This window comes from Lissotriton helveticus, chromosome 1_1 (genome assembly GCF_964261635.1).
Source record: "Lissotriton helveticus chromosome 1_1, aLisHel1.1, whole genome shotgun sequence".
NCBI lineage: Eukaryota > Metazoa > Chordata > Amphibia > Caudata > Salamandridae > Lissotriton > Lissotriton helveticus.
The window spans coordinates 1,735,827,277-1,735,844,850 of NC_136057.1; the positions used below are offsets into that span (position 1 = coordinate 1,735,827,277).

General features: G+C 48.3%; 2 protein-coding genes across 3 annotated transcripts in view; one reads left to right on the forward strand and one right to left on the reverse strand.

Annotated features, from left to right (window-relative positions):
• LOC144774269 (uncharacterized) overlaps positions 1-17,574 on the forward strand; it is a 592,191-nt gene that overhangs the window by 560,658 nt on the left and 13,959 nt on the right. The gene's annotated exons all lie outside the window — the stretch shown is intronic.
• Positions 1-17,574, reverse strand: part of LOC144774243 (maestro heat-like repeat-containing protein family member 2A) — a 77,376-nt gene that overhangs the window by 55,587 nt on the left and 4,215 nt on the right. For both annotated transcript variants that reach the window (XM_078659177.1, XM_078659176.1), the window contains exons 2-5: positions 7,610-7,702; positions 6,009-6,087; positions 5,475-5,588; positions 4,769-4,830 (exon numbers count right to left, since the gene is read on the reverse strand). In XM_078659177.1, coding sequence (XP_078515303.1) covers positions 4,769-4,830; positions 5,475-5,588; positions 6,009-6,087; positions 7,610-7,702 — 348 coding nt within the window. The remainder of the gene's footprint in view (positions 1-4,768; positions 4,831-5,474; positions 5,589-6,008; positions 6,088-7,609; positions 7,703-17,574) is intronic.

Genomic DNA, 17,574 nt, shown 5'->3' on the forward strand with positions numbered 1-17,574 from the left:
TGCCTGGATGAGCGACCCAGCCGCCGCTGGGCTGCCTGAATCACCCCTCCTGCTGCCACGTTCGCCCCCTGGTAGAGCCTGCCGTCCAGTGTTCCCGCCGCTGCCTCCCTGCGGCCCCGCCCACCACCAGCCCATTCGCCGCCCCGTTCCCGCCACCCAGCTGACCCGCCCTCCCAGGCTCCTTACTTAAGGGGCCCACGGGGTAGACTCAGGAGTGACCACTGCGCCTTTGACGAGGCCGGGTCACCCCTCCTACCTCCCACGCCTGCCGCTGCCTCCTGCCTGATTGGATCGCGACCCAGCCGCCGCTGGGCCGCTCGGATCACCCCTCCTGCCTCCCACGCCTGCCGCTGTCCTGCTGCCTTGGTGAGCGACCCAGCCGCCGCTGGGCCGCCCGAGTCACCCCTCCTGCTGCCACGCTCACCCCCTGTTAGAGCCCGCCGTCCAGTGTTCCCGCCGCTGCCTCCCTGCGGCCCCGCCCACCACCAGCCCATTCGCCGCCCCGCTCCCGCCACCCAGCTGACCCGCCCTCCCAGGCTCCTTACTTATGACGCCCCCAGAGCGACCACGCAGCGGTCGCGCGAGCGGGAGCACCGATTGAGCGGCAAAGGTGCGCCAAAGGTAAGCCCGTCTGCGCCCGTCCGCGCCTGGACCGCGCCCAGTGCCAGGACCCCTGGCCCCCGCAGATCCCAGCCCACCCGCCGGACTTACGACGCCGCCACCCTCAGCGCACTCAACACCGGCCGAATCCCGGGATGCTACCGAGCCACCCCGAGACGCACCCACGGACCCTTCAGCTGCCACTCCTGTAAGTTCACCTGCATCTGGACCTGCACTACACCAGCACCCACCAAGCCGAGCACCAGCAGCAACCACCTGAAGTGTATCCTGCTCAACACCCGCTCCGTCCACAGACACGCCGTCGAACTCTGGAACCTCCTCGACACCACATCTCCAGACGTTGCCTTCCTCACGGAAACTTGGATGAACGCCTCCTCAGCGCCCGACATCGCCATCGCCATCCCGGAGGACTACAAGATCACCCGGAGAGACCGCACCAACCAGACGGGAGGAGGCATCGCCATCATCCACAGGAACACCATTCGCATCATGACCAACACCGAAGACACCCTGACAACCGCCGAACACGTGCACTTCCAAATCCACACCAACCCCAAGACCACCCTCAGAGGCACCCTCATCTACAGACCCCCGGGACCCCGCACACAATTCAGCGAAGACATCGCAGACTTCATCAGCCCGTACGCCCTCCCCTCTGCTGACTACATCCTCCTCGGGGACCTCAACTTCCACCTGGAGAACAACAACGACCGCAACACCACCACCCTGCTGGACAACCTCACCAACCTCGGTCTCAAGCAGCTGGTGACCACCCCCACCCACTACGCCGGACACACACTCGACCCCGTCTTCTCATCCAGCAAGGACATCATCTTCAGCCACGCCACCGGACTCCACTGGACGGACCACAGCTGCATCCACTTCAGCTTCAGAAAAACCACGATCCACCACCACCAGCAACAGGTTGCACGAAGAAGCTGGAACAAGATCACAGCCGACCAACTTGCCGCATCCCTGAGCCAGCACCCTCCCGCCAGCTCAGCGAACCCCAGCCAGGCCGCCGACAACCTCACGAAGTGGATCAGCAACTGCGCAGACGATCTCGCCCCACTGAGGACCCCGCCCAGCAGACCCGGCAGTAAGAAGGCCCCATGGTTCACCGACGAACTTAAGAACTCCAAGAAAAACTGCCGCGTCCTCGAGAGAGCCTGGCGAAGAGACCCAACACCGGACAACATGACCACCCTCAAGCTCGCCACCCGAAAGCACCATCAACTGATCCACGCCACCAAGAAAACAGCATTCAAGGAATGCCTGGACAACAACGCACACAACAGCAAGGAACTCTTCAACATCGTGAAAGAGCTCTCCAACCCCAACGCCGGAAACAACGACATCACCCCATCGCAAGACCTCTGCAACTCCCTCGCCTCCTACTTCCACAACAAGATCGCGGACATACACAACAGCTTCAGCACACAACCAACGCTCCCCACGACCGCACCAACGCCCCCCACCACCACCCTCAGCGCCTGGACCCCGATCAGCACCGAAGACACCATCCGCACGATGAACTCCATCCACTCTGGATCTCCTACCAACCCCTGCCCTCACCACGTCTTCAACAAGGCCGACGCAGTCATCGCACCCCATCTGCGGGACATCATCAACAACTCCTTCGACACCGCCACCTTCCCGGAGAGCTGGAAGCACGCCGAACTCAGCGCTCTACTAAAGAAACCAACAGCGGACCCCTCCGAACTCAAAAACTACCGCTCCATCTCGCTCCTCCCGTTCCCAGCCAAAGTCATCGAGAAGACCGTCAACAAGCAACTGGCCGCCTTCCTCGAGACGAATGGATCCCTCGACCTCTCACAGTCGAGCTTCAGGGCTAACCACAGCACCGAGACCGCCCTCATCGCTGCCACCGATGACATCCGAGCCCTGCTCGACAACGGGGAAACGGCGGCCCTCATCCTCCTGGACCTCTCCACGGCTTTCGACACGGTCTGCCACCGCACCCTAGTGCAGCGCCTCAGCAACGTCGGAATCCAAGAGAAGGCGCTGGAGTGGATCACCTCCTTCCTCGCTGGAAGGACACAGAGAGTCCGCCTACCCCCGTTCAGGTCAGAGACCACCGGAGTCATCTGCGGCGTTCCTCAGGGCTCCTCGCTCAGCCCCACCCTCTTCAATGTCTACATGAGCCCCTTTGCGGCCATCGCACGCCAACACAACCTCAACATCATCTCCTACGCCGAAGACACACAGCTGATCCTCTCCCTCACCAACGACCCCGCCACCGCCAGAACCAACCTCCACGAAGGGATGAAAGACGTAGCCGAGTGGATGATGACCAGCCGCCTGAAACTGAACTCAGACAAGACGGAAGTTCTCATCCTGGGCTCCTCGCCCTCCGCCTGGGACGACTCCTGGTGGCCCTCCGCCCTGGGCACCGCACCCAAACCAACAGACCACTCACGCAACCTGGGCTTCATCCTGGACTCCTCACTCTCCATGACCAGACAAGTCAACGCCGTCTCCTCGTCCTGCTTCAATATCCTGCGCATGCTACGTAAGATCTTCCAGTGGATCCCCACCTAGACCAGAAAGACGGTCACCCAGGCCCTCGTCACCAGCCGACTGGACTACGGCAACGCCCTCTACGCCGGAACCACCGCCAAGCTCCAGAAGAGACTTCAGCGAATCCAGAACGTCTCAGCCAGACTCATCCTCGACATCCCCCGACACAGCTACATCTCCGGACACCTGAGAGATCTGCACTGGCTCCCGGTCAACAAGAGAATCACCTTCCGTCTCCTCACCCACGCACACAAAGCCTTACACGACCAAGGACCGAGATACCTCAACAGCCGCATCAACTTCTACACTCCCACACGCCAGCTCCGATCAACCAGCCACGCCCTCGCCGCCGTCCCCCGCATCCGAAGAGTCACAACAGGAGGAAGGTCCTTCTCCTACCTGGCCGCCAAGACCTGGAACTCCCTCCCGACCCACCTCCGCCTGACCCGGGACCACCTCGCCTTCAGGAAGCAGCTCAAGACCTGGCTGTTCGAGCAGTAGCAGACCCCCCCTCCCCAAGCGCCTTGAGACCCTCCGGGTGAGTAGTGCGCTATACAAATGCCATGATTGATTGATTGATCAACTGCCAAAGAATACATCCATGCTTCATTTCTGTGATTCTAACATTCCTAGCAGAGTCCTGTCTCTGATGTTCCTGGTTTAATCAGAAAAATATCTAAGGATAACTTGGTTTATATCGTGCCCTGAGGTTAAAAATGACAAACCCAATACACCTCTAAAAGAGAATCCAATAGAGACAAAGTTATGGCAATACAACCTTTTGTTCGTTATCAAAAGAAAACAGCTTTGTTGATTCTCCTTTGTGTCTATGTCCTGTGCTTGCTAACATGCTGAACATGGTGATTCTGATACTGAGTTACTTGCTTTCTCCATGGCACTGAAGTCAGGCACCTTGTGGACATACATGGCATCAAGAAAGTCACATATATTCCAATTTCTACATAAAATACATCTTTTATATCACAATCAGACTTTTCAAACGTGCACATTGAATATTATCCTGTATTATCGATCCACGTTTGGTGAGATTTCGCTGAGACATAGCCCAAATATTATTCTTGGTAGAGACATTTGAAATACCTTACACAACGGTTGTTAAAGATTTGAGGAGATATTAATATTCTTGAAATTCAAAACCCCTTATTTGATCATCAACATTCTCCTCCTCAGTGAGGGGTATTACAGATCAACTCAATGTGAAATACAGACCAAATATGTTAACAGCATACGCAAACTTTCTTTTAACACACATTTAATAAACAATTAGGGATCAGCAACATCTCGGATTGGGTCTGAAAATAATGCATTGACACAGACTAGGGCAGGAAAACTGGGATATGTCCACTAGGACAGGGAGACAATGGAAGACAAGACACACTGAACTGAACTGACAGAAATGGCTGGAGGTTGCATGACCCAACACCTCCACTGCCTTGGAGAAAGTCAACAGATTGTGGTGTGCAAACCACAGCTCTGAGTCCATGTAAGTAGGACTACTGCACTGTGCAAAAACTGCATAACTTTAATTAGATTGAGTTGCTAATTATGAAAGTGCTTTAACACATGTATAATAGCTTGATGGTACCTTGCGATTGTCATCCTCAAGCACGTGACGGACAGCATCCAGATAAAAGGCACCTTCTGAATCTATTAAATAAAGCCATACACCAAATGTTCATAACACATAGATATTGACTTTGTCTAGTAAGATCAAGATTAATACATAAGTAGTGAAGTTTCCACTATCAACTGTGATTACCACCCTGAGGGTCCTGTCTTTCAGTTTTGGTTTGTGAATCTGTGACTGTGAGCCCCATGGGCTATCAATGCCTTCCTGTTTCGCCGTGCATGTCTGTGTCATGATTTACCACTGAGTGTGTCTGTGTCGACCTGTTCCATATTTTATTTCCCTTTTTGTTCCTGTCCAGTGTCTATGTCAGGATTGGTTTTCACAGTGTCCCTGTCCCATTAATGGCTCACAATGGGAACAATTAACCGAAAAGAAAACAGTGTCACTCCTTTATTTCTTCACCATGATTCACATAATTGAAGTTGATGTAAGCAAGACTTTATTCGTAAAATGCAGTGCTCTACCAGGAAAAGTTGGCAGTTAATGTAGCTGAAGAATATAAAATTGAAGTATTTTGCTTATAGCTGCACCATGTTGGACAAGTAAGGGAGTAAGTTGGGAATACAACTTAGGGCTCCGGATTCTATGACAAGCATTATATCCCTTTAACTATTTTCCCTGCCTAAATCACACACTGCCACCCACCCACTGACAGTCTTACCAGTTTCCGAAAGGAGCTTGCAGAGCAGCTGTAATGTTGTGGCACGGGACTCTGCACCTATCTGCATCAAGCTACTTTCAAAGTATTTAAGGACCTCACTAGAGTGAGAATGGGCTGCAAGAGTAAAGTGAAAAGAAAAAATAGACATAATTGAAAAATAACACAACATAAAATTATGCAAGAAGGAACTCAAAGCCGGGGAGCAGCCCATCAAGACCATTCTTCAACGAATGTCCAGGAGGTATGTTATCAATGGTTTGCAACATTTAATGATGATCTTACGAGCACATGGTACTCACGTGACTACTATAGCTGTATATAGTAAACTGGTCACCATATTCCAGTAGCAAGCCAACCAATGTACTGGGGGGGTGGGAGAAAAATACTTAAGCAATAGTAGCTTTTAAGACGATCAAGTTACGTGCAGGGCAGTGTACAGAAATTAATGTTACAGAGGACCTGATCCCTAGTAAAGGCCAATATATACTTGCAGTATCACAGATATATACATACATACATTTATGACCAACTCACCCAGTGACAGGATAATAGCCGTGGACAACTTGAGTGGCTCTTCTGTTTCATCGGAAACCCCACTTGAGGGTGTGCAGATCTGCCAATAACAAAGCCATAATAAATAATAATGGAAGCTAGGCTATCTGAAAGCCAATCCTATACATCCAGACAGCAAATAACTTCCAGTGGGGGAATGACAGCATAGGAGTTTGTCAGGACTTGTGGGGCCATGATCCATACCACGCTACAGAAAAATTAATTGTGTGGAATACAGCATATTCAGGGTGCCCGATATTGGTGGAAGTGCAAATTCTCAGTTACCACTCTAAGATGGATGCCTTAGTTTCCTATGGTTTTTGGATAGTTTGTAGACTCAGAAGTCTGGCGAAATTGCAGAAGGTAGTGGTACTTAATGCTTTTAACAAAGCTGGCACTAGTGGCTGCTATTCAACGTAATCAAGACGAAGGCTGTTGTTATACTTCATCTTGGTTTATCTCTGGGGACGGTAAAGCAGTTCCCCTTTTGCGTCCTACGGTGTCTGTCCAGCATAGTGGGTTGCATGCTTTTCAGAGCAGGCCTTTTTTGCTTCACTTTTTGCCCATTTTGCGTCCCAGATCTCTAGTCAGCAGAGTGGGGAGCGAGTGTTTCTGTCGGTGGCTTCATTAGGGCCTTTTTCTGTTCTCACTGCCACTTGCTGTTTCTGCTGTACCACTTCATTTTTTTTTCTTTACCGGCACTCAGTTCTCGCACTTTGGTCCTCATCAGAGATGCTTGTCTTTTGTTTCCCATTCATTCCAGATTCCACGTGCCAGCATTGCTATTTGGAATTTCATGCTTATGGCCGTCAAGTTGTGCACCTGTTTTCAGAGGGCCTTCTTATATGTGGACTTGGGTCTTGAATGCTTCAAGTTTGGATTGTAAGGATATTCCAGAAATGTTGTGTGTTTTGATTATTTGAACTAAATTGTGGGGTAGTTTCTGCACATATTGTCTTTAGGAACCTTAGTGGGATAAATACTGAATTTCCTTTGATTGATGGCATTAATCAAATGTATATGATATAGCCTTATTATTATTAAATATATAGATTTAAGATTGGGTGTACTGTTGTTGGGAATGTCATGAAGAGTCCAGTATATGTTATATAGTAAAGTCTAACTGGACAATTGAACCTCCAAGATAAGCTTTGTTAGTATTATGTCTCTGTTGTAAACCATTGTTATTGGGTACAGCTTTTTTCTTTCAGGTCTCCATCCTTGGTGTTCCCCCTGGGTCCCTTCCCTTTCCCTGTCACTCTGTTCCTCTGTTACCTATTATCAGAGTTAGAGCTGCCGGGAGGCAGACTTACGGGGGGTTCTTGCAGAGGAGCTCTCAACACTGACAGATTTATATCCATTGTCTTCTTTCTTTGCATCCTAGAAGCAAATTGGTTCATATAGGATTTTTATGGATTATAATTTAATATTTTATGCAAGAGTGTTCCCAAATGTTGCCCTTTAAAAACACTCCTGCTATAAATTGGATTAAGGTAGAAACTTTATTTGTTACAATATGTTAATCAGGAAATGTCTGTCGCCTCCCACTGAAATACTTTGTTTGTCCTCATGTATATACATACCATGTGATGCAGGACGGCAAGCACGGTTGGCACAGTTCCATTCAGCGCTCTGCAACTCTTAGTAACAGCTGCCTTGATGCATAACTCAAGGGTCTGCAAGGAGATAAGAAAATTGAGATGAGGCCAAAGGGCAGTTTGTGCAAATGATGATGATGGTCAGTGGTGAATTACAAACTTCAAAGTGTAAATTCTGTCTGAATGCAAGAGTGAGTTGGTGTGTGAATGAGCTCTCTTGTGTACTAATTCTAAATACATATGACCACAAGTAGATTTTGACAGATGACCGTACTTATGTCCATTTTTTTCTTTCCTGGTTGCTCTGTTTTCTTGACTCACAGTGCCTTAAGATCTCTCAGATCCATATAGTGATTTCTGTAGAGGTTATCTGTTGGAGTCAGATGTTGGATTTTAGTCCATCAAGGAACCAGAAGAGAACATGTTCAGCATTTAACAGGGGCATGCCCTAACACATGTAGCCTAGACTCACTTGTCATCGTAGGCCCTGTATTCTTAGCCACTGTTGATGATGGCCTTTGCCTTGGTTGTCCTAGTTCTCTTGGTGGTTCTAGTTCTCTTGGTTGTCTGATACTCCTTCTTCTTATGGCACTGTCTAGATCCTCTTGACCATTTTAGTCCCTTCCTTCATGTCCTTGGTCTTCCTGCTCCTAGTCATCCTGCTGGTCTTGGTCTTAATGGTACCCATCAGTTTTGTTGATCTCTCTTTCCTTTTCAAATCATCATTCTGCCTTTGCTTTTCCTGTCCCTAGTTCTCCTGATGCGTGTCCCGTTGTGATTCCCTTTATAGTTGTGTACTCTTGGTGGACCTAGTAATCCTAGTGCTCCTGGACTTCCTGGTTGCCCTGGTCCCTCTACTCCTCTTGGTCATTCTCCTCTTCCTGGTCTTCCACCTATAGGTTTTCCTCTTCATGCTCCTGATTTACCAGGTCTTCCTTTTCATAGTTCTCCTAATCTTTGTATTGATTTGCATGTTCTCCTTTTTCTAGGTCTCTTCCTCCTGATCATCCTCTTATTCTTCTTTCCCTTCTGTCAACTCATATTTTCCTCAAAATCATCCTCCTGGTCTTCATCTACATATTCTTGGTCCTGGTCTTCTAGGTATTGGTCATTGGCCATAAGTAGCCCTTATCCTCCTGAGATCCTACTTCTGTTAAAAGGATTATCTTTACCATGGTGCTTATTGCTATGTCCCTCCTAGTTGTTCTTCTGGTGCTCTTGCCCTGGTGTTCTTCAATCTTTTCATTCTTCTGGTCCCAGTCCTGCTGGTCCTCATGATCTTCATTGTCCTTATGTTCATGGTCCAGCTAATCTTGGTCATCCTCTTCCAAGGTCCTCTGAATCCTCTGGTGCTGTTACTCCTAGCAATCCTGGTGTTGGCCCTCAGGTTTTTCATGGTGGTCATGGTGGTGGCTGCTGTTCTGGACCTCCTAGCCTCCGCTTTCTCTTCGTGGTCTTTTTCCTCTTAATGGTCTCCCTCCTCCTGGTTTTCCTCCTCATTTTCCTAGTCCTCTTAGAAATCCTTTTCCTATTCTTCCTGGTCTTGATCCTCTTGGTTTTCCTAGTTCTTGGACATGGTATTGGTCCCCTGTTGGTTCAAGTTTTCCAATTCCTTCTGGTGGTCCTGGAGTTTCTAAACTTCTTGGCTGTCCTGGACCCTCACCTCCCCTTCTACTCATCCTCATGGACATCTTCCTCCTCCTCATTCTGTGTAGGGTCTTCACAGTGGTGTAGGTTCTCCATGTTGACCTGCCCATCTTCTTCCTTTTTGTCCTGGTGGTACTGGTCCTCCTGATGACCCTCCCTTTCCACTTGCACATCCTTCTTCTCCATTCCATTCCCTTCCAAAGTAGCTTTATTCGAAGTATACTCATAAAAACACAAAACAAACAACATTTAGATATAGTTAAAAATGCCTTTGGCTGGATAGTTAAAATGTTTGATAAAACCTAGATCTCAGAGCAAATGGATCAATCACATTCAGTGGCCAGGCTAGGGAAGTTCAAATTAATGCTCACCAAAAAATTACCCAGATTTAGGTTTCAGCCTTATAGCCCACGCACATCCTAGGTATTTGGCTACCGCTATTGTGATAAATGGTAAAGTGCTGGTGCGGATAAGCCTTTCCGCTTCTGCGCTCCGAAATGTACAAAGTAGTTTGCACACGGGAGCCAGCCAAACTCACCTAGGGAGTGCATAGGCGGGACAGGCAAAAGGCAGGTTAGCAACTGTTTCGCTATGACTCCCACAGGCAGGACAGATGTTATCACTTGTGGGAGTCCACCTGGACATAAGGGACTTTAAAGGTAAGGACCCTGCCCTGAGTTGGAAGTAAAGCTTCCTATCTCTCAGCCTGGTGATATTATCCCAATAAGATTTTAATCTGGGTGTGCGTTTTGTTTCTAAGAAGATTCCCACCATAGAAGAAGAGTCAGAGTTACTCCAAGCATTAAAAGCAGCCCACTCCCAATACTTCTCTTTTAGGATGTTTTCAGAGGGAAAAGAAGCCTCTAATGGGTTCTCCCATCGCATTCTCATTCCCAGGCCAATCAGGCTATTCCTAACACCTCTTAACCAACCGATTTTGTGGAAGGCATCAGATTTTATTACATCCAGAAAACCTGAGGCATATGATGAGAGTTCAGGTGTCGTTCACAACCTGCGCCAATATATAATTGGCGACATCAATAATAGCTTTTCTACCCAAATCATATCTAAGTGGCTTAAGAGGGGTGCACCAATCATATACTTATTCAAGGGCTGGGCGACGGTGGATTGACAGACGCCGCGCAATGGAGAGGAGACCCGTTTCTTGACTGAGGATCCGGTTCCCTGGGACTAATAACCAAGCCGAATCTGGCACGTTGGAAAATATCAAAAAGACAACAGAAGAGATTGATAGATGTATTTCGATTTATATAGCGCACGAATCACCCAGGGGTCTCAAGGCGCTTGCTTAGGGAACCTGTCCTGGTATTCCCCTGTGAGATACCCTGGCAGGGTATCCACAAGGTGAAAGCCAGGCATCCCGCCGCGAGGGGCCGAAGTGGAGATTAAGCAAGCTATTGCCCAGAGTCGCAGAGTGTGACCCCGTGAGTCGAGTAGGCACCGGAGCGAGAATTGTCGAGTCCGTGGAATTTTTGAGCCCGAGACCCGCCGAGGCGGGGAATCGAACCCTGGTCCACGGCCGATCTCAGCTTCCAGGTCTGCTGCCTCTAACCACTGAGCCACGCTTCTCCACTAGATAAAAGACCCTTTTTGAATAAGTATATGATTGGTGCTACAATATACAGGACATTGCAAATTCCGTTTTGTCGAACCACGGGAACGTGAGCTTTCCCCTTTTTCAATGGGAAGAAGATAAGGAGTGAATCCCCCAAGGTCCTGAGGAGAAGCACCGCAATTAAGGGGTTTCGAAACGCGTCGACCCTGTTTTGTCTGTTCAGGCCTATCATATGCTAATACCATTTATAAAAACGTTTAGATTGCCTAAAATTTTTTGATGGCCTGCCTTTGAACCACTTGTCGTCATTTGTAAAATTATTGTGAAATCATTTCATTAATACCACATTACCCACGATTATAACAGATTCCCCTGTGTCTAGATGAGGGTATTCACACTTGTTCTCACCCCTATCTTTTTCACTTGCATGTATGTTTTAGCGAGTAAGAAGTTTGTGTAAGACTTTTTCACAGAATGAATGTTGAAGTATAAATGAGTCTGCGTGATTGAGGTCTATTTTTTCATCTATTTTGGTGCATTTTTTCATCTTTATACACTATTTTCTGATAAAAGAGGTTTTAAGATATTTCCCTCTTCCCCGACAATTTTTGAAAAAATGTTCTTGTGCAAAAATATAAAAAAGTGTCAAAATATTAAAAAGGATTAAGTCTGACATTTGTGTGTCCATATATATGCAGCAACAGTTTGAAGTCGTTGTGCATGTGAAATTAGTTGATTTACATAGCAGTACTGGCAACTTGTTTTGTTTAAACTACCTCCAGCAACTGCACTAAGAGCTGCTAAAACTTCTTTGTCATTAAAAGCCTCATCAGTATAAAAAACATTACTAACTTCTTCCATTTGATCATCTAAAGGCTTACGCGCATATTAGGGCCTAAAGTAATTAACCCATCCTTCATGAGAGACATGACTTGGGGGCTGATCAGGTTGACCCCCTCTGCCTTACTTAATGCTATTCCAGAATAATTTGGTATTATTCTACAAACTAGCTTGTTTTAGGTCCTGCCATCTAAGCTCATCCCATAGGCACTTGGCTTTATGGATAGCTTTTTTGTATTCATATCTTGCAGTACGGACAGTACCCATTTCCCCAACCCTGATAGCATTGCCAAGGGCAATTCTTGCTTGCATACATTCATTGTTATACCACCGAAAGGGTTTGGAGTCAGCTAGTTTCTGGCTTCTAAGGCGCTTAATGAAGTGGCTACTTGTACTTCTTCTCCTCTTTGGCCTCCTGGTTCTGGTCCTTCTGGTCTACTTCATTCTACTTATTCTCCTGGTTTTACTGATCCTCCTCTTTGTCTTGGGCATTCTGGGCCTTATGTCCTTGGGGTCTCAGTCATCCTGGTCGACTGTGGTTTTTGGCTGCCTGATCCTCCAGGTTTTTCCCATGGTCCTCCTGCTATTGCTTTCTCTTCATTATCTTGGAAATCCAGTTCCGTCTGTTCCTAATCCTGCTAGTGATCTTGGTCCTCCTCCTCCTCCTCCTCCATTCAGTTGTACTGAACTTTTTGGAGAGTCTTGTTCCCTTCTCCTCCTCCTCTGTTTGACCTCCCTTTCACCCTCCTGTTTCTCCCTGTTCATCCTACAGGTCCTCTAGTTATCTGCCTGCTTCTCCAAGTGATCCACACTCCACTAATGTAGTCTCTCCCAAAGTCAGCAAAATACACCCTCAAGCCAGGGGCACACTTAGATGTAGCATGGGTGGATGAACACTATTGGAAATACATTTCCCCCTTTTTTCCTGTTAGACAGTAAAATACAGACATAATTGGGGTGCTCCTCTAAAACCTGGATCCATGTATGCGCCGCTTTATCTGTTTCACTATTAACAGTTGTGACCAGGATTGCTCAATGTCCCTCTTGCACCCCTGCACACTGTGAACCATGGGAATACAGAGGAGCCTAAAAGGATAGTGTTTGCTTATGAGAATCAAAGGCAACGTGGAGGCAGGAGCTGCAACACAGAGGATGGATGATGACTAAAAGCAGGTTTAGGAACACATTTAGCTACACAGATGCTAATGAGGAGAATGATCACCTGCAATGAAGGCTTGTAAGACTCATTGGGGGAACAACCTCAAATTATGTATATGGTCAATATGCCATACAACAAAATTCTGTCATGTTTTTATGTTTGTAGCTGGTATTCAAATTTTTATTACAAGTGGAGACTGTCAAAAGAAGGACTTGCAAGGAAATGTGAACATCCTGTTCTTTTAACTGTAAGTGCTCAGACCTGGCAGAAACTGTTCCACTTAGAGTAATAATATTAATCCACATTTGTAAAGCGCACAATCACCCGTGAGGGTCTCTAGGCGCTGGGGGGCATCAGGAAGATTAAGCAAGCTATTGCTGAGAGTCACATGGTGCTGGGCTAATCAGCCGCCGGTGTTGGGGATCAAACCGTGAACCCCAGATTTCGGAGTCAGTCGCTCTAGCCGCAGCGCCACACCTCTTCTGCCTCTTTGAGCCTCAACATTAATCTTCAATTGTCAAGCCTCAAAAACAATAGTTCTGTGGAAATGAAAATTGGCAGATTGGAGACGTAATGATTCTAATAGTGTGTCCACCAAGGTCTACGTCACTCTTCCTTTTTCAGCTAATACAGTTTGCACGTCTCTAACTACTGACTCTTTCCTTTGCTAATATTTGTTTTTATAGCAACTAAAGAACAAGTTACTTACCTTCGGAAACGCTTTTTCTGGTAGATACAGTATCTGCCTGTGGATTCCTCACCATGTGAATATCCCCCTTGCGTCAGCAACATTCGGAATTTTTCTTCGTAGCACGCCGGCGTGAGCGACGTCATAGGAGCACGGCATCGCGCGCGACTCCGTCTGACGTCACCGACTCCTTATTAGACCCACGTCGGCGTGATGATGTCAGTTCCGCCTTTTTTTCCGTGCCTTCGAGGCACCCGGACGGACCAACGACAGTAAATATACATATAGTGTACACAAATCAAAACTGCACACAAAGTGTGTAGCAAAAGTATAACAAACCAGAAAATATAAATACATAAAACCAGGTATAGCAGAGCGGACAACGGAGAGGTGGGTGGGCATGTGAGGAATCCACAGGCAGATACTGTATCTACCAGAAAAAGCGTTACCGAAGGTAAGTGACTTGTTCTTCTGATAGATACATCTGCCTTGTGGATTCCTCACCTTGTGAATAGAGTCCCACAGCAGTCCCCACTCCCGGAGGAGGGTGTCCACTCTGCTATACCAGGAAATCTTGGAGGACAGAGGGCGCGAAGTGGCCGTCCCTCCTCACCTCGGTATCCAAGCAATAATGCTCCGCGAAAGTGTGGAGGGAGGCCCAAGTCGCGGCCCTGCAAATGTCCTCAACAGGAACACCTCTAGACAAAGTAGATGTTGCAGACTTTGCTCTAGTTGAATGACCCTCAGGAGGGTCCTTACCCGCCAGGGAGTTGCAAATCTTGATGCACAGGATTGTCCACCTGGAAAGTGTGCGCTTGTGCACCGCTCTGCCCTTCTTGCAGCCAGCAAAACCCACGAAGAGCTGATAATCAACACGATAGTCTTTAGACCTATCGAGATAGAAACTGACTGCTCTCTTTGGGTCCAAGCGATGAAGTCTCTCCTTCTCCTTGGAAGGGTGAGGGGGAGGGTAAAAGGTAGGAAGGGTAATGGATTGTCCTAGATGGAAGGGAGTAACCACCTTAGGCAGAAAAGCAGCCCTGGTCCTGAGAACCATACTTTCAGCATGAATGGTGAAGAATGGGGGCTTGGAACTAAGAGCCTGAAGCTCACTTACCCTCCTTGCCGAGGTAATTGCAACCAAGAAGACCGTTTTAAAAGAAAGAAACCTCATGGGACACTTGTGCAAGGGTTCGAAGGGAGAACCCATCAAATAGGTTAACACAAGATTCAAATCCCAATGAGGAACAACAAAAGGAGTAGGAGGGAATCTATTAGTGAGACCCTTCAAAAATCTTAAAACCACAGTAGACTTAAAAAGAGAAGGCTGATCCGGCAAATAGAGAAATGCCGATAAGGCTGAAAGATACCCCTTGACCGTGGCAACAGCAAATCCTTGCTGCGCCAGAGAAAGAGCAAACTGCAAAATGTCAGACAAATGAGCTTTCAAAGGGTCAACATCCCTCTCCCTACACCAAGAGACAAATTTAGACCAACTATACAAATAAATGGACTTAGTGAAGTCACGCCTGGCTGACAAGATGACATCCACCACATCGTGAGGGAGAGAAAAAGAATTCAAGTTGCCCCGTTCAATCTCCAGGCATGAAGGTGTAATGTCTGGAGGTGGCGGTGTAGAACCTGCCCCTCCATCTGAGAGAGGAGGTCTGCCCTGAAAGGGAGACGGAGCGGCGGGTGAGAGGAGAGGTGGAGAAGGTCTGTGTACCACACCCTTCTTGGCCAGTCGGGGGCGACCAATATGACTTGGGCCCGGTCCTGGCGAATCTTCCTCAGAACCCGAGGAATCAAGGGTATGGGGGGAAACGCGTAAAGGAGTTGATTTCCCCAACTCAACTGAAACGCGTCCCTCAAAGCTCCTTGCATCGGATACTGGAGACTGCAGAATGACAGGCAGTGAGCATTCTCGCGAGAGGCGAACAGGTCCACATGAGGAGTCCCCCACATCTGAAAGATGTCGTGAACCACCTCCGGGTGAAGCCTCCACTCGTGGTCGGCAGAGAACTGTCGACTGAGAACGTCTGCACGAACGTTCAGAACTCCGGCCAGATGATTTGCCATCAGACAAATCTGATGATCCTGAACCCAGGACCAGAGACGCAGAGCCTCTCTGCAGAGACACTGCAACCCTACTCCTCCCTGCTTGTTGATATACCATATCGCGGTCGTGTTGTCCATCAGGACCTGAAGCGACTGACCGCGAAGGGAAGGAAGGAAGGCCTTGAGCGCCAGACGTATCGCCCGCAATTCCAGAAGGTTGATGTGAAGCAACCTTTCCTCTGGAGACCAAAGACCTTTGATCTCCAGAGCACCCCACCCGAGAGTGGATGCATCCGTTATCACTGTGGCAACAGATGGAGGAAGATGGAAAGGCTTTCCCTGAGACAGATTGCCTTCCACACTCCACCAGGACAGATCCGCTGCAGTTTCTCTGGAGATCCTCACAGACTCCCTGAGATCTCCGTTGTGTTGAAACCACTGCCTGCGGAGGCACCACTGGAGTGTCCTCATGTGCCAGCGTGCATGGTTGACCAACAGAATACAAGAAGCCATCAGACCGAGCAGACGAAGGACCTTCAGGACTGGAACAACCGCTCCATTGTAGAATAAAGGAATCATTTCCTGTATGTCGCGAATCCTTTGAGGTGGAGGGAATGCACGACATACAGTAGTGTCCAGTACCGTACCTATGAACAAGTTGCGCTGGGAGGGCACCAGGTGAGACTTGGGTACGTTTATCCAAAAACCCAAACTGTGCAACAACTGAGTTGTCTCTTGCAGATGATGGAGCACATTCTCCGGCAACTCTGCTTCTGAGATGCACAGCCACCACTGCCATCACCTTGGTGAAAACTTGAGGCACAGTAGTAAGTCCAAAAGGAAGGACCGCAAACTGGTAGTGCAAACTGGTAGTGCTGCGATCCCACCGTAAAACGGAGATACTTTCTGTGCAACTTCAGAATGGGGATGTGAAAATACGCATCCTGCAAGTCGATCGACACCATCCAGTCTTCTTCCAACAGCGCTTGAAGAACCTGCGCAAGTGTGAGCATTTTGAACTTCTCTTGCTTGAGATAGAGGTTCAAAATCCAGAGGTCCAGGATTGGACGTAACCTGCCATCCTTCTTGGGGATCAGGAAATACCGGGAGTGGCACCCCTGACCCCTTTCCTGCTCTGGAACCACCTCTATCGCACCTTTTTGAAACAGCGCCAGGACGTCCTCCTGCAGGAGAAGCAGGTGGTCCTCTGAACAATAACCTTGGCAAGGAGGGTAATTGGGAGGGAACTCCTGGAAAGGAAGAGCATACCCATTTTCTATGAGATTGAGAACCCAAAGATCTGATGTAACCGATTCCCAATCCCGTAGTAAATGAGTAAGCCGACCCCCTACCGGACCCGCATGATCTAGAATGGCGGATCTAGGGCTGCTTTGCTGTTGTAGGTGGGGGGTGGGTATTATTGGAGGAAGTAGAGGAGGAGGAGGCTTGGCGTCCATGAGCACGTCCCCTTTGTTTACCTCTGTATGATTTATACAAAGGGTTCTGCTGCTGTTGCTGCTGCTGGCCTTGCTTATAGGAACAAAAAGTGGATCTACCAAATCCTCTAAACTTCCTAGTGGCAGAACCTCTAACCTGAAGACCCAAAGACCTTGCTGTAGCCCGGGTATTTTTGAATCTCTCCAAAGCCACATCCGCTTTCTTTCCAAAGAGGCCTGTTCCATCAAATGGCAAGTCCAACAAAGTGGATTGTACGTCTGTTGAAAAATCAGAAGATTTCAGCCATGCAGCCCTTCTGGTGGCAACAGTAGAACCCATAATTCTAGCAACAGAGTCCGCCGTGTCCATGCCACTTTGAATGACTAAGCGGGCTGCAGCATCCTGCAAGTCGATCGACACCATCCAGTCTTTTTCCAACAGCGCTTGAAGAACCTGCGCAAGTGTGAGCATTTTGAACTTCTCTTGCTTGAGATAGAAGTTCAAAATCCTGAGGTCCAGGATTGGACGTAACCTGCCATCCTTCT